General features: G+C 41.9%; 1 protein-coding gene across 1 annotated transcript; it reads left to right on the top strand.

Annotated features, from left to right (window-relative positions):
* The first annotated feature begins 522 nt into the window (after positions 1-522).
* Zw10 (zw10 kinetochore protein) lies at positions 523-25687 on the top strand. The gene is made up of 16 exons (XM_075965995.1): positions 523-728; positions 2470-2604; positions 4840-4941; positions 5114-5191; positions 5337-5496; positions 6390-6542; positions 7605-7796; positions 10702-10865; positions 12482-12664; positions 14167-14402; positions 17369-17440; positions 20756-20925; positions 21885-22015; positions 22836-22967; positions 23708-23910; positions 25102-25687. The coding sequence occupies exons 1-16, from the start codon at positions 624-626 to the stop codon at positions 25220-25222; spliced, it is 2337 nt and encodes a 778-aa protein (XP_075822110.1). The 5' UTR covers positions 523-623; the 3' UTR covers positions 25223-25687.

Here is a 25687-nt window from a genome sequence, read left to right as displayed (position 1 = left end):
TTAGTACACAGAAGACCGTTACACTAAGTATAGATGTTTACCACATTCATGTATGAATATACTTAGTATGAGGCAATAAAAACAAGCAATATTAAAAAAGGTGCAATGGGGGGGGGAAGCCTTTCACTTAAAATTATGAGATGATACCACTCTCTCTTGCCCAACTCCAGAGGGCAAAATTCCCGTGGACACAGCAGCTGCGCCCAATATATGAATATTTAACAAAAAAGATCGAGATGACTCCGTAAGTATCGGGCTAGATAATTTCACAGGAAGACGTTATGAAGTATAAGGAGGACCAAAAAGAATTTACCAGGTGAAACATTCAGCAGCTTCTAGTACAAAAAAAACCACAAAACAACAACAAAAAACCGGCGGGAATTGACACGTTTGAAAACCAGTAGGGAACGGATCACGGCTGCGCAGTCTTGGAGCGCCCGGTTGCTAATCCAGGCTGCGTGAGGCCTGCTGGGAACTGTAGTGTGCCTCCCGCCTGTGCGTGAGCGCGGGCCCCCACAGGACTCAGTTTCCCGGCAGGCCACGCGGGTGAGGCCGCGGGCGGGACGCGAGTTGCGGCGCTGGCAGCTGGAGGGACCCGGTCGGTGTGGGTACGTTTCGTGGCGATGGCTTCTTTCGTGACTGAAGTCCTGACTCACTCGGGGAGCCTGGAGAAGGAGGATCTCGGCACCCGGATCAGCCGCCTGACCCGGCGGGTGGAGGAGATCAAGGTGAGGGCCGGCCGCCGGCGACCGGCTGCAGCTGGGTGCCGAGCTGCAGGGGAGAGCCCTGAGTCGGAGGCGAGGGAAGTGTGGAGAATTGTTGGAGAGCGGTCACCAAGGCCTGGGACTGTGAGGGGGAGGGGGCCTTGGTTGTGCAGTGGTGAGAAGTCGTGCTAAGTTGAGCAAGAGTGAGCTGGAATGGAAAAGACTGAAGAAACCAGCGGCGCCGGAGGTGGGACTGGAAGCCCGGATGTCCAGAGAGGGTTGGAAGAGAGGACAGGACAGCCACCCTGTCTCTGGCTGCTCATCTCCACCCACCCCTCTATTTATGGATGAATTGTAGGAAAATTGCGGCATTATCCTCGGATTTTCTTTTAACCGGTTGAATATGTTTCTAAGTTTTAATTCACGCACGGAACTTGAGGCTTGCTGAGTGCTGCTGGTGACCATATCTTAGGCTGCATGGAGTTGCGGCACACAGCCACAGCTTCACTTCGCATTAGTCTTACATGACAAGCCACATCTTCAGTGCTTTCATTTACAATGACGTGCACCTGAGTAAGTCTGAACATCAGGGAGCAAGCTTCCCACAACAGTTGATGACACAAACGTGGCTTTCTTAATTTTATGTATTCATGTCAGTGGCATCTCTATAATGTGGCTTAAGTTTTTTTTAATGACTTTTTAATAACCTAGGAAGAGAGCATTGCTCTCAGAGCCTACTTTTTCTATTAGTTTCATACATAAACTTGAATCTTCAGTCAACTGAGAACTTCTTTCAATGCCTCAAAGAAGCATAGTCCCTCCTCCCCCAGCTCCTATATTTGGCCATTTCTCCATCTTTTTTTAAAAATAACTTTCAATTTATTTCTACCATATATATGTATTTGTGTATATATATAATCTTCTATGTCAAATGTAGCTTCCTGCATAAAACAAACGGCTGATTTCTTTTTTGTCTTGAGAGATAGTCTTTCTCATTGTGCTGGAATACTTTCTAACTCTGCTGGAGTATTACTTTTCAGCTCTGCATTTTGGTTAGTTTGGAAAATAGTATCTTTTCTCCTTAGAAGGAGTTAGTTTAAGTATCTTTTCTCCTTAGAAGGAGTTAGTTTATGGGCAAGCGTAATTTACTCAGTGTCAAGTGTTCAAGAAGGTATTGAGTTGCTTTGAATGAAGCAACTCATTCCTTTCAAAAAATTTATTTTATTTATGTGCATGTTTAGTTGTATGTGTGCTGTGGTGCATGTCTGGAGGTCAGAGGACACCTTCCGGGAGTCAGTTTTCTCCTTTTACCGTGTGGAATTGAACTCTGGTCATCAGGTTTGATGGCAAGCACTTTTACCATCTGAAGTTTTTCTAATCATCTGAAGAGCTTTAAGATTAGGTCTTAAAGTTTTGTAACTCAGAAGATAGAGATTAGTAAATTAAGGTATTCAATTTATGGATTTATATGTTAAGGTAGATGATTCAAATTTTTGGACACGGATCTAGTTCATTGTGAAACTTTTGTCCGTCATTCTCATTTCTAGAATCTGTAGAAATCTTGGGCATTGTTGGGGTTGGGTAATTGTTGTCTTCCTACATATTAATAATGTCTGGGACCCTTGAGAATGAATGAAATGGTTTTGAAGGAAACCCATTGAGTGGAGGGAAAGCTATTGGTAACTAGATAAAGTGCTAACATTGGGAGATGCTGTATGTTTTCAGGAAGTTCCTGATTGATTTCATTGTTGTACTTGTATTATAGGGGGAGGTGTGCAATCTGATCAGCAAGAAGTACAGTGAATTCCTGCCTACCATGCAGAGTGCACAGGACCTGGTTACCCAGGTAGATAAGCTCTCTGAGGACATCGACCAGCTCAAGTCCAGGATAGATAATGAGGTAAGAATAGATTGTTGTAGGGCCTGGCGATGGTGGCGCACGCCTTTAATCCCAGCACTCGGGAGGCAGAGGCAGGCGGATCTCTGTGAGTTCGAGACCAGCCTGCTCTACAGAGCTAGTTCCAGGACAGGCTCCAAAGCCACAGAGAAACCCTGTCTCGAAAAACCAAAAAAAAAAAAAAAAAAAAAAAAGAATAGATTGTTGTGTTGGGTAAATTTCGGTTTCTTGGGGAGGCATTGTTTTAGCTTCTGGATTTCTGAGGCTATTCTGTGAAGCATTTCCTTGTTGGTAAATAGAGGTTGAACCAAATCATTGTAGGGTGACTTCAATTCTAAATTTGAACATTCAAACTTAAACATTCATATATACTTTTATGGTACTTTTTTTTTTAGTGAGGATAATAATGTCTTACATTTGAGTGGATTTTTAAATTAAAATCGGAGGACTCGTTTTCATAAGAAAATGAGAACAGATAATGGTTAGAATGAGATCATTTGTACTTTTCCTATTTGGAATGTTTGTTTCTCTCTCTCTTGTCTTGACAGGGTCTTTCTGTGCAACTCAGGCTGGCCTGGAGCTCACTATATAGTGTAGCCCAGGCTGGCCTTGCACTTGCATTGCTGCAGCTTCCTCTTCCCCAGAAGCTAAGATTAGAGCCTAGAGGCTTGTGTCGATACGCGCAAGCACCCTTTCATCTTTTAATAGCACTCTCTTAGGGCTGCAGCTGGCCTTAAGGCGTTTAAGTGTCAGACACTTTTTCCAGAATTTGGCCTTTTATAAAGCTGGCTTGCATTGCTCACCACAGCTATTCTGCTTCTCGTGAGCCCTTGCAGAGGGCTCCTGTACCGCAGTACCCTATGAAATAGTTCTTCATAGCTTTATGGAGAGTGGTATACTTTAGGGGCGAAGGGTCACTGAGGCACAAACTGCTTGGTTACTGAAACAAATCTAGACCCTTGGCTCTAGATATATGGGCTGAGTAATTCTGTCGTGCACAATGTATAAAGCACTGTATAAGATATAACTCATGTCCGTGGCTTCTGTTCACTAGATGGCAGCCCTCTTTTGGTGTGGCAGTCAAAAAATGTCTCCAGACATAGCCAGATGTTTCAGAGAAGTAAGGAAGATCAGTAGAGAATGGCTCATGGAACAAGCGGGAGGAAAGAGGAAGGGAAAGTTGGAGTGTGTTAGCTTGATATTGATGAAATAAATAAGATTTGGGTTGAGCAGTAAAAAAAAATGGTGCTTTTTTTTTGGGGGGCTTTTTGAGTCAATGTCTCTATCGCCTCCCAAGTACTGAGGTTAAAGGTGCGCACGCGCGCGCGCGCACACACACACACACACACACACATATACACGCACCTGCACATACACCTGCCTGTTGAAAATTGGTGTTTTTGACAAGGACGATATTGATGAACTGGCGGAGCTAAAACCTTCGTTACAGTGAGGTGTATAGTGACTGAGATGAGGAACTGAGTATATGTGTCAGTTAGAAAAAGCGTATTTGTGAGAAGGAGGAGAGGAAGAAGGCAACTGCTGAGAAACAGGGTGGGTTGTTCAAGTGGAGGAAATTTTTTCCAATGGTGGGAAAGGAGCTTTCTATGCAGCGTAGATGGTCAGTTCCTTGTTTGATGAATGAATGAAGAATGAGGTAGGGAGAAATGAAAATACAGAAGAGAGGAAGTTAACGTTGCTCTGAAAGATTGGAGAACAAGAAGTGGATTCTGCCTCAACATTTAGAAAAACAATTACTTGTCAGTGGGGATGCCTTTCTAGTAATCTTAAGTGGATGAACTCTGTACTGAAAGTTCTGAAAGAAACTGCTTATGTTAAAAGAAGGTAATGAAGCAGGGATAGGCACAGCTCTGTGAGTTCCTGGTCAGTCTGGTCTACATAGTGAATTTTAGGCTAGCCAGGGCTATATTGTAAGGCCCTGTCTTTATTGATTTTTGTTTGTTTTGTGTTATATGCTTGCTACTCAAACTCAGGTCATCGGGGTTGGTGGCAAAAAGCTTTACCCATTGAGCCATTTCGTTGACCTGAGAATGGGTGTTCTTGTATAGGGTAAGGCTTTGAACTCAGTGGACCCTTACAGTCCCTCCTAGTTACCTTCAATGTTTAAGTTTCAGAGTGAATTACACTGTTACTAAAGCTTAGTGATAAGTTACAGATGTCTTATTCTTTTGATGTAGTATTGCTTAAAAAAACTTACACTTTTGCTGTATAAATTAGGTCTGTCGGGATCTTCATATATCGACTGCTGAATTTACAAACTTGAAGCAGCAGCTGGAGAGAGACTCTCTTGTGCTAGATTTGCTCAAACAACTGCAAGAGGTAAGTAAGCTCAGCTGGAACTTCAGTGCTTGGCTGGTGAGGAGGCTGCCTCTTCTTCTAATTGGTTGGTTCTCCCTGACAAAAATGGTATTTTCACATTCTACAAGCAGACATTTAAAACAGTAAAACATGGCAATGAAAATGCCTGCTAATCTAAAGTTATCTTTTTCAGTTTTCTTCTGCTATTGAAGAGTATAACAGTGCACTAGCAGAGAAGAAGTACATCCCTGCTGCTCAGCACCTGGAGGAGGTACACTCTCTGAAGTCTGAGCCCTGAGTGCTATCCTTGCTATTGTTATGTTTGTGTCCTCTTAGCCTTTGTCATTCAGCAGGTGGCTTCTAATTTCCTGTGAATCTAGAGGAAATGTTTAACAGTGATTGCGTTTTACTTCCAGGCACAGGAATGCTTGAAGTTATTAAAATCCAGAAAGTGCTTTGACTTAAAACTGTTGAAGTCTCTTAGCATGGAGCTCACCGTCCAGAAGCAGAACATCCTTTACCACCTGGGAGAAGAGTGGCAGAAGCTGATTGTGTGGAAGTTCCCTCCGTCAAAAGGTGCTGCTGACCTCAGGTGGACTGCTTTGCTTAATCTGCCTGAACCACTTTGGCCTCTGAATACACCCTAAATATTTGGTATTTAAAAACAAGACTCTTTCATGTACTAACACATTAGTCTATTAGTTTTTCTGAATTTCATTTATTAATCTTTCAACCCACCTTTTAGTGTGATTTCCCTTTTCACAGGTTTTTCTTTTTCATTTTTTGATTAGTATATATCGTGTATAGTAATAGAATATATTGTACATAATAATAGACTTCATGATGATGTTTTCATAATGTACTTAATAGATTTTGGTCATAGTCACTCTTCATCCACTTCTCTGTCGTCTCTCATTCCCATCGGTGACTCGTGTAATTATTTGTCTTAGAATGAAACCTAGGAAGGTGTTTGTAAAGGATGTACATTTTATCTGTTAGGTATTGAAACTTAGAGTATTTAAAGTAAATCCCAGAAACTCCTGGTTTCTTTCCTATATCCACTTTGCCCCCACTTATTTTTACATATTATATGGTATTTAAAAAAAAATCATACAGGAAATGAAGTGAAGCTGGCAGGCGTGTTGTACTCTTTCTAGCAACACGCTGGTTATTAGACCTGTTAAGCTGGTTTGGTGGCACTGGTACGTGAAGGAGGTCTGGGACCCAGGGCTCGCTTTGCAGTCCTTGCTTTTTGTCATTCTGCACACACTTAGGTAGCATCTCTCACTGGTGTATCGTCGTTGTTGCACTTATCTGAATTTTTGAAAGCAGTGTATAGGCCATGTGCATCATACTTAATCGAATGTGAGAATGTTGTGATGTAACTTAGGAATCTCAGCAGATGAAGTGCTATGAGGAGATGGTCACCTTGCATTGGGAGACAGCTGATATTCTCTTCCTTTTCTTAGACACCAGCAGCTTAGAGTTTTGCCTGCAAACAGAACTTCATTTCTGCATGGAACAACCCCAGAAGGAGGAGGTGGCCCCTCTGCCACCCGTCAGTTCTGTCCTCCTGGCGTTCTCCATTCTTGGAGAATTACCCACCAAGCTGAGATCATTTGGTAAGTGATTTGCTTCACTGACATTAAATTTCAGAAGGGGATGTGAAAGGGATGGCCGAAGAGATGAGGGACATCTAAGGAGCTGACTCGTGACATCAGAACAGCTGTTCTCAGCTTCCTGGCGCTGTGACCCTTTAATACGGCTCCTCATGTTGTGGTGACCCCAACCGTACAAATATTTCCTTGCTACTTCATAACCAATTTTACTACTGTTATGAATTATAATGTAAATATCTGATATGTGACTCTCAAAGGGTTTATGACCCACAGGTTGAGAACCTGCATCAAAGGGCATGGCCATAAATATCTTTTTTAGTAATGAATGGGTCCTTTTTTAAAACTAGTCCTTAATTTTTACAACTTTATTTTTTAATAACTTCAAAGTCTACAGGTGGGAAAGATTCTCAGAAAACGTGTAATATGTAATTTTATAGGTATATTTTTTGTGAGATTTACTTATTTTTATTTTATGTGTATGACTAGTTTGTCTATTTATTTGGGTACTCTGTGTGTGTATGGTCTCCATGGAAGGTGTTAGATTCCCCAAGAACTGCAGTTATAGGCAGTTGCCATTTGCCATGTGGGAGCTGGGAACTGAACCTGGGTCCTTTGCAAGAAGCAGCCAGTGCTCTTAACTCTTGAGCCATCGCTCTAGTCCTCATGATATATAATTTTGGCACATTTACTCTTTAGAAATTTCCTCTAGTGATGGTTTTTAAACAAATTTTATTTTTGGATTTAATTTTTTAAAATTTTATATATATGAGGTTTTGCTTGTATGTATGCATCATGGGTATGCCTGGTGCCTGTGGAGGTCAGAATTGAGCAAGATCCACTGCTGCTACTGGTGTCATGGTTTTGAACCACCTTGTGGATGCTGAGAATCGAGCCTGGTCCTTGCAAGACAAGAAATTCTCTTTAACCGCTGAGCCATCTTTTCAGCCCCTGATATTTAAATTTCTATTTTTTTTTTTTTGAGACAATGTCTTATTCTTTATTTCTTTTTGGGAACTTCATGTATGTAGTGGTTGTTGATGAGTGTCCCCATGGTAACGATTTCAGGTCAGATGCTGCTGAAGTATATGCTTAAGCCTCTGGTGACTTTCCCATCACTCCATGCTGTGATTGAAAAGCAGCCGAATTCAGTTACCATTCGCTTTCAGTCTCTGACGACAGACTCAGAGCATCCGTCACCACCTGAAGCTTTTGCAAAGATCCGGTTGGTCCTGGAAGTGCTCCAGAAACAGCTTCTAGGTGTGTACCCCAATGTGGTCTTTTATAATCCGAAAATGTGCATACTGCTTTTGCAAGTATACTCTTAGGGCAAAAGTGCTGATATGTCCCAGTGAAGGGGAGAATCTGGGGTAAGCTAGGCCATAGAAGCATGGTAGATCCTTTCTTCCTTCTTGCCTACTTGACATTTCTTCTCTTTGTTCTCTGTTAGCAAGTTGGGTCATTAGTGGCATCTCAGATCCCATGTCTTAATGGTATTTTAGCTGGAGTCCAGGATGTACTTCTCCTGCTGGACTCTTGCTTTAGTTATAGGAGAAATGAGCAGGTACTGTTGTAAAATTCCCTTTAGTCTAGTGCAAATAAATGAGCAGGACTTGGCATTTTGGTAATCTTTATATCAGAAATAGCCTGTTTTTGTATTTTACTATGAATCAGGTTTTTTTCCCCTATAAGTTTCTTCTGTGTGTGGCAGTGGTAGCCTACACCTTTAATCCCAGCACTTGGGAGGCAAAGGCTGGTGAATCTGAGTTTGAGAATAGTCTGGTCTACAGAGCTATTTCTGGGACAGCCAGGGCTACACAGAGAAACCGTGTCCCAACAAAACAAAACAAAACAAAACAAAACAAAAGTTTCTTTTGGTGTTTTAAAACACTGCTGCTATTTCTAGTCTGTTTGACTTGTGTTCTCACTGCCTTCTTCAGTGGTCTTGGGTGTTCCAGCCAACATTCTTCTGAAGAAAGTTTTTAAACACTTCAAAAATGTTGCTATTTGTGGACCCTCCTAACAATCATAAATGGTTTATTTTTGTATAAGTGATTTAGATATAAGCAAGGAATTGTTTGTAACTTTGATAGGAGCGGAACACTTCACACCCACAGTCCTGCCTCCCAAGGTGTGTATTGCCGTATCCATCTCCCAGCTCCACTCTTCTCTTGATTCTTCAGAAGAAATGCAATTTTGTTGTTTTTGGTTTTGGAGACAAGAACCTTGCGGTCTGGTGTGGAACTTACTACATATTCTAGATCAGGCTAATACTTGTCCTACCTCATCTTCTTAGCTGCTGGCTCTGTTTCCCAGTGCCTTCATGTTGTCAGTTAGGACTTCAGCTAAGAAATTTTGTGGGGATACAAGTCCTGAGCAAGTGATGAAAGACAACAGCCTCCCTTCTTTTAAATGTGAGATCAGTGAGAAATAGAGTGCGGTGGTTCATGCTTGTATTGGCATCTCCCAGGAGGCTGAGGCAGGAGCATCACAGTGACTTTCAGGCTACCCTGGACTATAGAGTAAGATTCTGTCTCATTCTACATTACATCCCTCTCCCAGATCTACTTTCTCATTTTTGATTATTTGAATATTTAGCAAGCATTCCTGTTATTTCATTGAAAACATAGCACTAATGATGCGGTTAACCGTTCTGTAACTCATGAGCATTGGCAAAGAGCACAGCGTCATTCTATTTATTATCTTCTGTAAACCAGGAATAATTAATTTATAGTGTCAGCATGTATGTAAACTGATCCTCCCCACCCACGCGAGAGAGGGTTTCTCTGTGTAGCTCTGGCTGTCTTGTAACTTGCTCTATAGACCAAGCTGGCCTTGAACTCACAGAGATCTGCCTGCCTCTGTCTCCAGAGTGCTAGGATTAAGGCACGCTCTACCACTGCCTGGCTTGATTTTCTTTTTTAAAAATGTCTGTAATGACTACATTTCATAGTCTATTTCAGAAGCAACCTGGAATGGAGTCTAAAAGGAGGCACCAACATTCTAGCTTTCCCTAGCTTCTTTTCTCTCTCTCTGTCTCTCTCTCTCTCTCTCTCTGTCTCTCTCTCTCTCTCTCTGTCTCTCTCTCTCTCTCTCTCTGTCTCTCTCTCTCTCTCTTTCTCTCTCTCCACCTACCTACCTACCTGTCTATCATGACAGCGTTTCTCTGTGTAGCCCTGACTGTTTTGGAACTCACCAACATCATCCTGGCTTTCCCCCTTTTTGTTTGTTTGCTTGTTTATTGAGACAGGGTTTCTCTGTAGCCTGACCGTCCTAGAACTCACTCTGTAGACCAGGCTGGCCTTTAACTTACAGAGATCTGCTAACCTCTGCCTCCTGAGCACTGAAATTAAAGGTGTGCGCCACCACCACCCAGCATTGTTTGTTTATTAACTGCAGTGTGGGTGTGGATGTTGAAGGGCAAACCGGTGGGAGTCAATCCTCTCTTGCCACATGTATGTTCTGGGTATTGAATGTAGATCACTATGCTTGTGTGGTAAGCAACTTTATCCACTGAGCCATTCACTGTTTTATTCAAATGATAAATATGGTATTCTAACTATAATACTCCCAAGATATTTTGGAGAAAGTAGCCATGAGATAAACTCTAGAGGAGGCGCTAGGATACCATGCTTGGCAGATGAGACAGTGTACTGGAGTGTAATTACTGGTGTTCTGCTTAGACTAAATTCCCAAGTCCTATACAGAGAGGGAAAAGTACAGTGTTCTTTCGTTCTCTTGTTTTTCATTATTAAAATGAAGCAAAATTTTGTGAGGTTTTATTAAAGACGAGTTTTAACTTCGAATGCATACTTTCTGAGTGCTTGTTATCTAATGAGCTTAAGGACTTAAGGGCAGACGACTAGTGTAGACAGCATGACACACACTGTTTCAGAGTGCGGAGTGCTGCAGTGAGCAGGAAAGGAACCACGAGTTTATGTCTTGCGTTGTCAAGGGCAACCTGTTGAGGTAGCTGTAGAGTTGTCTGCACTGTTTTCTCTCTCACCATCTTTCTGTTTTATTTGGCTTTCTCTGTGTAGCTCTGACTGTCCTGGAACTTGCTCTGCCTACCATCTTAAAACTTAATCATCTTAGAAAACTCAGGAACTTAATAATTTGTTGGGATTGTGAATAGTTTGTCTAAAACCTTTTCTTTTGAATTCAGATTTACCTCTTGACCCTGACCTCGAAAGTGGAAAAGCCCCTGAGATCATGTTGGCTGAGATGCTTGGTGATGTGATCTGGGAGGACCTGTCTGAGTGCCTCATCAGAAACTGCTTGGTTTATTCGATCCCCACAAATAGCAGCAAGCTACAGCAGTACGAGGAGGTAAAGAGTGGGAGATCCATCTTTCCTTCCTTCCTTCCTTCCTTCCTTCCTTCCTTCCTTCCTTCCTTCCTTCCTTCCTTCCTTTCTTTTTTCCTCCCTAGGACAGGGCTTCTCTGTGTAGCCTTGGCTGTCCTTGGAACTTGCTCTTTCTATAGACCTGGCTGATCTCGAACTCACAGAGATCCTCTTGCCTCTGCCTCCTGAATGCTGGGATTAGAGGTATGTGCCACACCTCCTGGCTTAAAGTATGCTCTTAAGAAAACTATTAATATAGAGTAGAAAAAATCAAATCCTACATATTTTCATTTCTGTTCTGCCTTTTTGATTAAGAAAGTATGCTTTCTTATAAATACCTTTTTTAAATTTGATACTTATATCAGCTGTAAAAGCTATTGTGGGGCTGGGGAGATGGCTCAGTGGTTAAGAGCATTGCCTGCTCTTCCAAAGGTCCTGAGTTCAATTCCCAGCAACCACATGGTGGCTCACAACCATCTGTTATGGGGTCTGGTGCCCTCTCCTGGCCTGCAGGCATACACAGAGACAGAATATTGTATACATAATAAATAAATAAATATTAAAAATAAATTCTAAAAAAAAAAGCTATTGTGTAGCACCTTTAACCCCCCTTTTAGTGCTTGCTTGAATGCTAAGGTAAGGGTGTTTATAAGATCTTGGCACCTTTTCAGTCTTACAGTTCTATTGAAAATTTCTTCCCAAATGAATCTAGGTTTGGAAGAATGTATAATTAAAATTTATTTTTAATTTTAATTCTTTATAAGATGTGTCAGGGTTTTCTCTGAGTGTATGTGTGTGTGCCATGTGCCTTGTCCCTGTGGAGATCACGAAGGGGCATCAGATCCTCTGAAACTAGAATTACAGGTGGTTGGGAGCTACCAGGTAAGTGCTGGGAACTGAACCACAGTCTTCTGTAAGAGCAAGTTCTTTAAACTGCTGAGCCATCTCCATTTCCCAGAATGTATATTTTTTAAACCAAGTAATTGATGACTTGTCCAGTGTATAGTGGGTTTAAAATTTTGGTATTGAAATGTATGTACATGTTGATTTTTTTATAGATTTGTGTCTGTAGGTTTAGCCTGACTGTTGACTATATTTGGGGAAAAATTTGCTCTTTATTAGATAATTTAAGATGATTCTTCTTGTCATTTTCCTGAAACAGTAGACTATAGAATCCATTTACATAGCATATATACTCTATGAAGTACTATAATGTAGAGATGATTTATATGTATAGGAGGGTGTACATAGGTTGTATGTGAACAGTGCCATTTTATACAAAGGGCTTGATGATCCTTGGATTGTAATTTCTTTTTTATTATTATTTATTTATTTATTATGAGTACAATATTCTGTCTGTGTATATGCCTGCAGGCCAGAAGAGGGCACCAGACCTCATTACAGATGGTTGTGAGCCACCATGTGGTTGTTGGGAATTGAACTCAGGACCTCTGGAAGAGCAGGCAATGCTCTTAACCACTGAGCCATCTCTCCAGCCCTTGCATTGTAATTTCTGAGGGCTGTTCTGGAACTAATTCCCATAACATACTTAGGGCTAACTGTATATAATTCTTTTCTTTGTCTCCTATTGTTTCTGTCAGATTATCCAGTCTACCGAAGAATTTGAGAAGTCCCTAAAGGAGATGAGATTTTTAAAAGGTGACACTACTGACCTGCTGAAATACGCTCGGAACATCAACTCTCATTTTGCTAACAAGAAGTGCCAGGATGTGATTGTGGCAGCTAGAAACCTGATGACCTCTGAAATTCACAACACTGTGAAGGTACTTGGGGTTTACTGCGTTGTTTATGTAAAGCAGCTTAAGTTTGAGACACACGCGATAAAGTAGAAAGGAGTGGCAGTTGCTGAACTCCTGGGCCTCTTTCAAGTGCTCCTACGATCTCCCTTTTCTTTGACTATTGTGAACTCCAGATAAAATATGTCCTTGAAAGCAGAGGTATCAACTGAGAAAGTCTGTATAAATGTCGTGGATTGCTGTTGTTGAAATTAAAAAGCAGATTATTCACATCTGCATTACCTGATATGTGTGCTTAGATAGACTGTATTGTGTGTAGAGAGTGTGACCTGTTGTGGAATGTTCACTTCTTGCTTCCATGGGCACCTGCACACTCATGCATGCCCATGTGTGTGCGTGTACACACACAAAAACAAAATGAATATCTTTTTAGAGGTATAAAAAAATAACTTTCAATGAGAGTGAACTAATTTGCATAAAGAACAGTTTACTGTTTGACTCCCAATAATTCCAGGCCATTTTGTTTTATATCGTATATGTATGTCTATATTATACATACATATATACACACATATAATGATATAATTATGTCATATATCATTTTATATATCTATAAATAAAATAACATTTGGTAAATGTAAAGCATTACTGAAACATTCTGAACATTATTAGAACATAGACTAAGGCAATCAATCTATTAATAGATTTTCCCAGCCATTTTTCTGAGTTGCCTGAAATGGCAGTGAGGGTTCTGAACTTCATTTTCTTTTTTTTTTTTTTGAGGCAGGATCTCACTGTGTACCCTGGCTGGCATAGAACTCATTGTATAGCCTGGCAGTGGTGGCACACGCCTTTAATCCCAGCATTTGGGAGGCAGGGGCAAGTGGATCTCTGTGCATTTGAAGCCAGCCTGGTCTATAAAGTGAGTTCCAGGACATCCAGGACTACACAGGGGGATTCTGTCTTGAAAAACCAAAACAAAAAAGACAGAAAGAAAAAAGAACTCATTCTATAGAACAGACTGATCTTGAACTCAAAGAATTGTCTTCTCTGCTTTCTGAGTGCTGGGCTTAAAGACACCCACAGCCAGCTCAGGCTCTGGACTCTTGGTCCTTTCTTCTCTGTACCTCATCTTCCTTGGAGAGTCCCATCATTGTGTCCATTCCAACAACGTGTTTAGTCGTTTGAAACACAGGTATCAGTACATCCCGAGGTAATCTGGAATTTTATGAAAGCTGAGAATAATGAATTTTGCAAGTCTTCTCAGTTATTCCAAATCTTTGCTTTTCCATCAGTATTAAGAGTCCCACAGTACATGAGATTGCTAACTTCCTCCCATGTGCTGTCAGTCATGATCAAACAGTCTTTAAATCAGGCTGCTTCCTTGCAGATCCTACAGTCACTCTGGAGGGCCACAACTTCACCACCATGGAAATCTTGAGTGCCTTTATCCTTTGCTGTGTGCTTGAGTTTGAATTTTCCTGAAAACTGCATTTCCTTTGATTTGATTTGCTGTGTTTGAATCTTAGATTGCCCCTGATTCTAAGGAAACAGTGCCAGACTTACCCAGTCCTGATGTGGACAACAAGCTGCAAGGACAGGTGTGCAGACTGCAGTTCAGCGATCCTGGGAACTTAGAGCCTGAAACTTCCCTGGACCCACATTCCTTTTCTTTACCCACATGCCGCATCAGCGAGTCTGTGAAGAAATTGATGGAGCTTGCCTATCAGACTCTACTAGAGGCAACAACAAGTAGTAATCAATGGTAACACAGATAAATTGTTCCCTGTCATTTATTTATAGTAACACGGGCACATGTGTTAAAGCAGATGCTGGATGCATGTGTTGGCTTATGAACATTAACCCAGCACTTGGAAGGCTGAGGCAGGGTTGGGAGTTTAAGGCCATCCTGGCCTACAAAGCAAGGTCTGGGCCAGCCTGGGTTACCTAATACAATCCTATTATGGCAAAGAAAATAAACAAGACCCAGAAAGGCAAACAGAAAACAAAACAGAAAGAAAAGGAAAAAAAAAAAAAAACCAAGAAAAGAAAAAAAACCCAAAAAAACAAAACAAAACCAAAAATCAGTAGGTATCTAGGTTTATTTGGCATTAAAAATTTTCACTCTTTAGTAAGCTATGCTTTAATTTTTGGCTCACTTTTTGGTTTTGAATTTAAATTTTGGTTTAATTTTGGCTCTCTGTGATCATATATTATTTAAGAAAGCACAGGCAGAGGACTTAGAACACTCTCTTGAACAATACTCCCTTAATACTGACATGCTCATTGCTTCGTAATTGTAGTCCTACCACATGTGACAGCGCCCCGTGCAGGTGAAGACTTCATCTTTCCATTCTACACGGCAGCGTGCTGCGGGACGGAGGGTCGGTCTTTGGGACTAGAACATGCCACAGATGTGACTTCACCCATTCAGGATGGCTTTTCTCGATCTACACTGTATTCAGAGTACCTTAGGCTCTAGTTCACATCTCAGACAGAGTCTTTGTTTTGAAACAGCTCCTAAGGTAAAAATGGTAGGCTAGCTAGTTGATTATAGAGCAGGCCTATAAAAGCCCATTCAGTATGAGTCTGTTTAGCTATTCTTACTTAGCTTTAAAGAAAACTGTTTGAGTTTGGGCTTGACTTAGTCATAGGATCCTCAGAACTGTGGGTTATCTCCATGTGCAAACACATTTTGGGGGTGGGTGGTGGTTCAAGACAGGTTTCTCTGTGTAACAGCTCTGGCTGTTCTGAAACTTGCTCCATACACCAGGCTAGCCTTGGCTCTCTCTGTCTCCTGAGTGCTGCGATTAAAGGTGTGCACCACCACCACCCAGCACAAACACTCTTTTAGATTGCTCTGGATAGAACATGTTTACCTAGTGCTGCTGTGGCTTCAGTCTAACTGCAGTATTAGTATTGATTTTAAGTAGAAAGAAAAGTGCATATTTATTTTTGTTATTATTATTTGTGTGTGTGAGTGCATGCATGTGTGCACGCACTTGTAATTGGTCATGCAGTGGAACACATGTGCAGGTCAGAGGACAATTTTGTGGAATCATTTTTCTTCTACCTTTTCATGGGCTCTGGGAATCACACTTGGTTCACTAGGTCTGTGAGAGTGCTGAGCCATTCACTGGCTTGTGCAGAAGACCTGTTTCTTTGTAAGGGATGAATGTGATCTTTTGGCAAAGTAAATATAATTGTCACTATTTCCTCGAACAACTTTCTTCAAATATGTCAAATCAGAAGTTAGAGATGCATGGCAGTATTTAAAATTTTTCTTTTAAGAGAATGGATGCCAGACACTGTTTTGGTATGCTGAATACTTATATTCATTCCATTTGCAACAGATTTTTTAAAAACTATTTTAGTTATTTAAAAATGAATTTAAAAAAATTTATGTGTATGGATGCTTACTCTGAATATATATCTGTGTACACAATTATGCCTGGTGCCAACAGAGGTCAGAAAAAGACATTGGCTCTCCTGGTGTTGTGAGCCACCATGTGGTTGTTGGGAATAGAACCCTGTGTGTAGGGGTGTTGCTTGGCATCCAGAATGGGCTTTAAAAGAGTAATCTCTCCATCTCCATGTATTTTCTCTCTCTCTCTCTTTTTTTTTTTTTTTGGTTTTTCGAGACAGGGTTTCTCTGTAGCTTTGGTGCCTGTCCTGGAACTAGCCCTTGTAAACCAGGCTGACCTCGAACTCCCAGAGATCCGCCTGCCTCTGCCTCCCGAGTGCTGGGATTAAAGGCTTGCGCCACCACCGTCCAGCCATGTATTTTCTCTTTTAAGGTTCATTTTGAGTTCAAGTCCCCTGTTCCCCTCCCGACACACACACATACACACACCTTTTTTTTTTTTAACTTTTTAAAATTTTTTTTTATTTTTTTGGTTTTTCGAGACAGGGTTTCTCTGTGGTTTTGGAGCCTGTCCTGGAACTAGCTCTTGTAGACCAGGCTGGCCTCGAACTCACAGAGATCCGCCTGCCTCTGCCTCCCGAGTACTGGGATTAAAGGCATGCGCCACCACCGCCCGGCTCACACACACCTTTTTTTTTTTTTTAAATTTATTTATTTATTATGCATACAGCAGTCCTTCCATGTATGCTTGCATGCCAGAAGAGGGCACCAGATCCCATTATAGATGGCTATGAGCCACCATGTGGTTGCTGGGAATTGAACTCAGGGCCTCTGGAAGAGCAGTCAGTGCTCTTAACCTCTGAGCCATCTCTCCAGCCCTCACACACACCTTTTAAATGCATTTTAATAGTAATCTTTAGGTGGTTAAAGATCAGATTTAAAGGGCAAAAATGATTGAGGGTTTGATGCAATTTTCAAAAGTGTTGTTTCATCTCTTTGCATTGGGCAAGAAGGAGGAAGGTAAAGGCGGAAAGTCAGTCTGCTTCTAAAAGAACCCAGTGTGTGCCTTTATTGGTGTCTTGCCCTTTGCAGGTGACATTTGCTAAAGGCTTAGCTCCATTTGTCACTGGAACGATACTTGGGTGCTGGCAGGGCACAGATGGATGAATGGAAAAGAGGCTTTGGGTTGAATGCTTCTTGATGAAGGTCGTTGGTAGCCGCGTCTTAGGAAAGAGACTCAGTTTATAGATGCTGATGAATATGTCTCCTGTGCTTTCTGAAGCTGTAGTTTCTGTCAGCTGGTCGTTGGTAACAGAAGAGCTGCTTCAGTTTGTATGATTTCTCTTGAACTTTTGTTTTCCTTCTAGCGCTGTTCAGCTTTTCTACTCAGTGAGAAACATCTTCCATTTGTTCCATGATGTGGTGCCAACATACCACAAGTAAGTACTTCATTTCTGTGTTACTGTGTCTAAACTGGTAAGTCAGGTTAAAACCGCTACCTGTGTAACCATAGCTATTGATTGCACTTGGCAGTAAAAGTACACCACACTAAGACCTTTAAAGGCTAAAGACATTCACTGTGCTGTGTACAGTGATCTTGCGTGCAGGAGGGTGGCACACACTTAAAACTCAGAAGAATTTTATCCAGTTTTTATGCCTAGGCATTTTTTGAGCCACCATACTTTTCTTGGTTACGAAATAGAAAGGTCCTCATCCAGTGAATGTGCTTGGTGTTTGTAGCTCTGCAGACACTGTCTCATGAGAAGGCCCTGTTAGTGTGAAGTATGGTCAGGCTCTCTTTTTAATGTTAACACAGCATCGGGCTGTATTAACCCGATGTCTTGGCCTTTAAAAGTTTGCTTTTAGGGCTGGAGAGATGGCTCAATGGTAAGAGCATCACCTGCTCTTCCAAAGGTCCTGAGTTCAATTCCCAGCAACCACATGGTGGCTCACAACCATCTGTAATGAGGTCTAGTGCCCTCTTCTGGCCATGCAGACAGAATATTGTATACTAAATAAATAAATAAATAAATATATTTTTTTAGCAAAGTTTGCTAGTTCCAGGACAGGAACCAAAAAGCTACGGAGAAACCCTGTCTCGAAAATCCAAAAAAAAAAAAAAAAAAAAGTTTGCTTTTAATATTAATCTGAAAAGTTGCTCAACTTTGCCTCTAGTTCTTTCCGTTATTCAAACGAAATGTTTTATATTGTCTTTTGTTTGTTTGTTTTGTTCTGTTTTCAAGACCAGTTTTCTTTGTATAACCCTGGCTGTCCTGGAATTCATTTTGTCGACCAGGCTGGTTTCTCTGTTTCTGTCTCATGAGTGCTGGGATTAAAGGTGTACACCACCACTGCCTGACTTCTGCATGGATCTTATAGATATTTTTAATAATTTGTCACCAAAACTATTCCATAGTTAAGGGTTCCGCTCTCTCTTTTTTAGAGATTGAGGTTATTTTTTATTTATGTTTAAGTGTGTGTATTCACAACCTACCCTTGAAGGCTAGCATAGGGTGTCAGATCTTGAATGGAGCTACAGGTAGTTGTGAGTTTCTGGATATGGGTACTGGGAAACAAACTTAGGGTCCTGCAGGAATGGTTTGTACACTCAACTGCTGAGCTATCTCTCCAGCCCATCTACTTTCAAAGAAAAAAAAATAGTATATTATTTGGAGGGTTTTTTGTTTGTGTATTTGTTGTCTTGTTTGAGACAAGGTCTGTGGAACATGCTATATAGATCAGGGTGGGCTCAAGCTTACAGAGATTTGCCAGCCTTTGCCTCCCAAGTGCTGGGATTAAAGGCATGTGCCACCATGCTCAGCTTGAAGCATTTTTTTAAGATTGGATTTTTGAAAAGTTTGGATGATTTTTGTTTGCATTTTTTAATGTAATATCTTTTTTTAATCCAATTTTATTTATTTATTTATTATGTGTACACTATTCTGTCTGCGTGAATGCCTGCAGGCCAGAAGAGGGTACCAGACCTCATTACAGATGGTTGTGAGCCACCATGTGGTTGCTGGGAATTGAATTCAGGACCTTTGGAAGAGCAGGCAATGCTCCTAACTGCTGAGCCATCTCTCCAGCCCCTTAATTTAATATCTTAAACTAAGATATCTCACCTTAAATGTTACCAAATGAAGGAAGAGTAAAACCTGTTGGTTCAGCTGACAGCCTTTTCTTATGGGTTCAGAGATTGCCTTGGCAGTTCTGAGACATATTTCCACTGTGTGGGTTTGCCTCCTTTCCCTTGCATGGCTTTGCACCTCTGTTATATTACTTCAGGAATTTCACGTATGCATCAAACCACATGGAAGCTTCCAAAGCAGGTTTCTGTACCTTATGCCTGTGGTCCAGGAGCTTGGGGATGGGAAGACCTGGATCTTTTTTTTTTTAATTATTATTTTATTTTTATTTATTCATTTGTTTGTTTTTTTGAGACCTAGCTCTTCTGGAACTAGCTCTATAGACCAGGACCTTGAACTCAGAGAGATCCACCAGCCTCTGCCTCCTGAGTGCTGGGATTAAAGGTGTGCGCCACCACCCCCCCCCCCCCCCCCCCCCCCCGGCTAGTACCTGGATCTTTAGCAGGTTTCTAAATGCTGCTCATGTTGCTTGTCAGGGGGTTGTACTTTGTGAATTATTGCTCTCAGATGTGGCATTGTTTTAAAACCACTTATGAAACTTCTCAAATAGATATCTTTGCCTAGGCCTCACCCCTAGGGTTGGTCTAAGACTCCTGCTTTGTTTGTGTGTGTTTTCCCTGAACCTCCTCTCCCCTCCCTTCTCCCTACACCATGCCCAGCCTTTTTATATGGGTTCTGGGGATTGAACTCAAGTCCTCATGCTTGCATAGCAAGCAGCCTACCAACAGAGCTACCACTCCAGCACACACAGATGGTTGTGGGGCCTGTCCTGGAATGGGGACATCCGGTCTCTGGCCTGTGCCGGCATTCAGGCAGCAAACTAGAAGGTGTGAATTGAATGGTGTTTGTATAGGGTTTGTTTCTGAGATAGTTTGTGTGGAATAATTTGTGTGGAAGAATTGAAGCAGTAATTTTTCAATTCTGGGATAAAAAATCTTCTGCAGAGATTTCCAAAAGTAAAAATGCCTGATTTTATTCTCAAAGGTTTTGATTTAATGTTTGAAATAAACTCTAAACATCTTTATATTTTCAGATTTCTCATGTGGTTCTTTCTGATCTGTAGTCAACTTGAAAAGTTCCAGTGTTTCATTATATAAATAAGTGGGAATTCAGAAAGCCTGTATTTCCCCTTGCTTAGAATGAAGTTTACTGTGTTTCCCATGCTAAGAGCAACACATCCACAGTTTATTATCTTGGTTTTTCTTTTTTTTTAGTCAAGAGAGAGAGAGAGAGAGACAGAGACAGAGACAGAGACAGAGACAGAGGGGCAGATACTTACTGAGGCCAGAAGTTAGATTCCCTAGAGCTAGAGTTACAGGTGGTTGTTAGGCCACCTGACTCGTATACTGGGGACCAAACTCAGGTCCTATGCAAAAGCAGCAGGCACTCTTAGGAGGAGCTAGACCACCATTGGGACAGTGGTCTAGACATAGGTCTAGAACAACTGACTGAATGAGAATGATTGCATGTTTTGCTATGTTCAGCATTTACACGGTAGACAGTGGTGAAAGCCAAGGTCTGCCACCTTAGAGGAGAGACAACTTTCCAGAAAGCTTGACTTGAGTAACAGGTGGTTTCCTTTTTTGCCCTTCCTTCCTTTTGACCTAGGGAGAACCTTCAGAAGCTGCCCCAATTGGCTGCCATTCACCATAACAACTGCATGTATATTGCTCACCACTTGCTGACCCTGGGCCATCAGTTCAGACTGCGTCTTGCCCCCATTCTTTGTGATGGCACGACTACCTTTGTGGACCTTGTGCCTGGCTTCAGGAGACTTGGTAACTGAAGCTTCGCATTTGGGGGATGTGACTTATTCCTAATAGTGTAATATCTCTGTAATTTAATAGCCGAGGAGGTTAGGAGTGTTAGAGTGTGGGAGTGTGGGAGGTCTTCTAATATGTTAATATTTCTACTTATTTAATTCTGTAAAATGGATTCAATTTTGTGCAAGCATTACTTTTTCATGCCATGATTCTGTGGTATGCTAGCATCTTGACTTTATTGCTGTATGCATTGACTTCAAGTCATTTGTGTCGGGAGAGAGCCACATAATAAGATGTGTCCCCTGACAGCACTGTCTGTGTTGTTGAAAACCCTCACTGGTGTCTGTCCTTGTTCTTTTGGAAACCCCAAAGCAACTCCCTCCCTTTAGGACTTCCTTGGTTTTGACTGTGATTATTAGAAGTCCAGAGAAATCCATTGTAGGGTAAATTGAAATTTACAATGAGGGTACCCAGAGAAGAGTTGAGAATCTGTATGGTTCAAGTAGCTTTTCAGCTGCAGGTATCCCCGTCAGTGGTGTAGACACTGGAACAGTAGGTAGCTGGGTTGTTTTTCTTTTTCTTTTTGGGGTGGGGTGGTTGAGACATAACAGCTCTAGGTGTCCTGGAACTAGCTCTATAGACCAGGCTGGCCTCAAACTCACAGGGATCCATCTGTCTCCCAAATGCTGTGATTAAAGACGTGCACCACCACTGCCCGACTAAGTAGCTGTTTTTCTTTTCAAGCTGTTGAGAAATGTTTATCTGTCTCCTTTGATAGGACCAGAGGGAGTGGCTGAATGGATTCAGAATCAGTTTATATAGATATGAAGTTGACAAAAAAACAGTTAGTGGCTTTTTCAAATGCAGTTGTTTTCATACAGATTGAGGAGCTGTCAGCTTCTGTCCATCTCTCCCACCCTGGTTTTGTAATGTGTGATTCAACATGTTTACAGATTTTTATTTTCCCATTGTAGGCACAGAGTGTTTTTTGGCTCAAATGCGGGCACAGAAAGGAGAACTTCTGGAAAGATTATCAAGTGCTAGGAGCTTTTCAAACATGGACGACGAAGAGAATTATTCTGCAGCAAGCAAAGCCGTGAGACAGGTAGGAGGCTGTTACAGGCACTGACCGTGGTGCTCCATCCTTAGAGCCCCCTAACCCCACTTAGCAAGATGCTCAGTCGATTCCTCTGCTCTCTGTTGGAAAGTCTAGATACCTGTCACAGCTCTGGGTAAGGCCTTCTTCCTGTTCAACCAAGACAAGTGGAGGGTGTCTTTCCATTGACTCAGATTTTAAATGCAGGCTTTTATCTCTGCTCCTGTGTTAAGTGAGTCTTCCCTCCACTGGTGTATATTCACCACTGGTGTATATGTGGACTGGGCTTTATAAGGACATTTGCGTACATTAATAGAACACATACCCCTTTCCTTCCTTTTTCTCACCTTTCCTGTCAAGTGGTGAGTCCCTTGCTCTACTTTCATGTCTTTCTATGTACATCGTTCTATGGGTCTGTATAAAATCTAGGAACCACAAGTGAGCAAAACCATGATCTGTGTCCTCTGAGATGGACTTGATTGGCTTACAGTGATCATCTCCAGCTGTGCATGTTTTCTCACAAATGACATGACTCCGGCCCTCGAGGCTCAGCAGTGCTCCATTGCGTCCATACCACACGTAGTTTATCTCATCCTCTGCTGATTTGCCTCTTCACCATGGTACTCCCATCAGGATGAGTCTGCTTTTCTTCTCTTAGGGTGCCCCGGAGGTTAAACAAACACGCAAGAGCCCTAGAGTCCCAGTTACCTCACTTTTATATCTCTCCTCTACCCCGTTTTATTTATCACATAAAACGTTAAGTGTAAATCTAGAACAGTGTGAATTATGGCCATCTCCTTCCATGTAAACAGTTTCATTCTTCTGACAGGTACTGCACCAGCTAAAGAGACTTGGAATTGTGTGGCAGGATGTTCTACCGGTGAATATATATTGCAAGGCCATGGGGACCTTGCTAAACACAGCGATTGCTGAGATGATTGGCAGAATCACTGCTCTGGAGGTAAGAGCTGATACAGACTTGAAATGCAAGTCTTATCCCGCACTGTGACCTTATTAATAAAGTGATACTGCAGTCTTGTTTTTAATTGACACAAATGGTAGAAGCGATTGGTCAGTTAGTGTCTAACTCAGGCTATTGCGGTTTGGTTGGTTGGTTCCAGTTTTGTCTGAATTCTGTTTTGCTGGGAACTTGCTAATCTCTTCTACACCTAGATAAGAAAGTAGGGTTGTGCAACTTCTCAATCTAGCATCCAAATTAGAAGTGAGGACATTGGAAACTGGGCAGTAGTCTGAGACATTTAGCTTGAAGTCATTTGTTCTGCAGATGAACTAAGTAATTGAATTTACCAACGTGAACAGTCTGTGAAGGCCCCACTTTGCCAGCATGCTGTGCAGTTGAGTGGACTGTGTGATCCTATGGAGAAAATTGCCTGGGCATGGCTAGCTGATCCTCCAAAGTGTTGATCCATCAAATCCTTCCTTGCTGTAGCTCTCTGTCCTTTGCAACAGGCCGTGTGTAGCACATTGTGCTGGGGACACAGGCTCCTGTGCGGACACACAGAACTGCTGACCATCGCCTGCCACACAGCATATCTCACGCTGACTTCAGGAGGGTTTTCAGAGAGCTGACTGGACCTAGTGACTAATGAGATGTGCTTCATTGATTGGAAAACATCTGCCCTGCCCTGCCCTGCCCTTTGGCTCAGTTCTTTTCTGTTACATTCCCTTTGTGCTATCTAGGACATCTCAACTGAAGATGGCGATAGATTGTATTCCCTGTGCAAAACAGTGATGGATGAAGGGCCACAAGTGTTTGCACCTCTGTCTGATGAAAACAAGAACAAGAAATATCAGGAAGAGGTTCCAGTCTATGTGGCCAAATGGATGCCCTTCAAAGAACTGATGATAATGCTGCAAGCTAATTTGCAAGAAATTGGAGACCGGTGCGTATCTGTTTCCCTGGGCAGCATATATATGGTCACAAAAGAGGACTAGGACCATCAGTGGCAGTTACCCCCCCCACACACACGTGTGTGAATGCGTGAGAGACACACACAGATAGGCAGGTTATTGAATCCAGGGTCTTGTGCATGCTGGGCAAGCCCTCTACCATTGGGTCACATCTCTAGCACCTCTGTTACATAGAAGAATTTCATGTTTCATTGCAGTAGCTGGGGCCTTTGAGTAATCTTTCATAGGGCAGATCTCATGACCATTTTCACATTTAATAACAAAAGTTTTTCATTCATATTGTTTTGATAGAATATGCATTTGTTTGTTTGTTTGTTTGTCTTGGGGAATTTTGAGACAGGGTTTCTCTGTAGCTTTGGAGCCCATCCTGGACTAGCTCTTTGTAGACCAGGCTGGCCTCGAACTCACAGAGATCCACCTGCCTCTGCCTCCTGAGTGCTGGAATTAAAAGCATGTGTCCCCACTGCCTGGCCAGAACATGTGGTTTTGGCATGCACTACAGGTGTTCTGGTGTTTCTAATTAGTGCATCCTTCTTACACCTGGATGATGCATTTTAAGAATGATTAGATCCCCATCACTGCAGTTTAGAAAAAATGAAAGAGCTGGGCATATACTACTCCAGGTCTTACTGTATACTCCAGGTCTTAACTATATACACCAGACTGGCCTTGAATTTCGAAAGATCCTCCTGCCTCAGCTTCCTAAATGCTTAAATTGCAAGTATTCACCATATGTGGCTCAATTTTTGTTTTCTCTCGTTTTTTTATTTACTTATTTTATGTGTATGACAATTTTGTGTGTATGTATGTCTGTACACTGTGCACCAGATATGTGTCTGGTGCCCACAAAGACCGGAAGAGGGTATCAGGGCCCTGGGAACTGGAGTTCAGACTGTTGTGAGTTGCTGTGTCGGTACTGGGAATTGAGCCCTGGAACCCTGATCTTCTGGAAGAGCAGCCGTTACTCATAACCACTGAGCATCTCTCCCCTGTCTCTACTTTTTTTCTGGCTCTGCTAGATGCAGTCATGAGCAGTCATATCTAAAGAAGAATGGGGTTCCCAGGGTTTATTTAATTTATTGAGTGTTTGGATCAAGTAAGACAATTTAAAGTCTGACTTTTACAGAGACATAATAGGAAATAGAACTTGTCTTGTTTTGCAGGTGGGCAGATGGAAAAGGGCCCCTGGCAACTGCATTCTCTTCCAGCGAAGTAAAAGCTTTAATCCGTGCCTTGTTCCAGAACACAGAAAGAAGAGCTGCTGCCCTTGCTAAGATTAAATAGCTCTCCCTCCGAGAAAGCCTTTCTTGACTCTGGGTTCCTCCATGGGTTTCATAATTTCCTTCAAGACTTCTCAGAATCACTCATTGGTTTTGGTGAACCAATGTATCATGGAAATGTGACTTAACATAAGGACATCTGAAGGACATCTGACCTGGCCTGGATGAAGACTTTCTGAACTGGATGTAAAGATACTACTTTTAGCAAAGCACTGGGTTTCTTGACTGCCGCTGCTCTCCTCTGCCAAGAGTGAATCTGCTGGGCAGCATGGTTTGTTCCCAGGCCCTCTGAGAGTCGTGTACATTGTAATTTTAGACCCTGGCTTTGGATATTCCAAAGTTGGGGTTCAGAATTTGTAAGATACTTTGTTTTTGTTTGGGTGGGGACTAGGGGCACATTGCTTGGCCTTACAAGAATTAGGGAGATCTCTTCTATTTCTTTCCAGTAAATAATGCCTTTCAGAGTTAA

Source organism: Microtus pennsylvanicus, chromosome 3 (genome assembly GCF_037038515.1).
Source record: "Microtus pennsylvanicus isolate mMicPen1 chromosome 3, mMicPen1.hap1, whole genome shotgun sequence".
Classification (NCBI taxonomy): domain Eukaryota; kingdom Metazoa; phylum Chordata; class Mammalia; order Rodentia; family Cricetidae; genus Microtus; species Microtus pennsylvanicus.
This window is presented reverse-complemented; position numbering and strand designations above follow the sequence as displayed.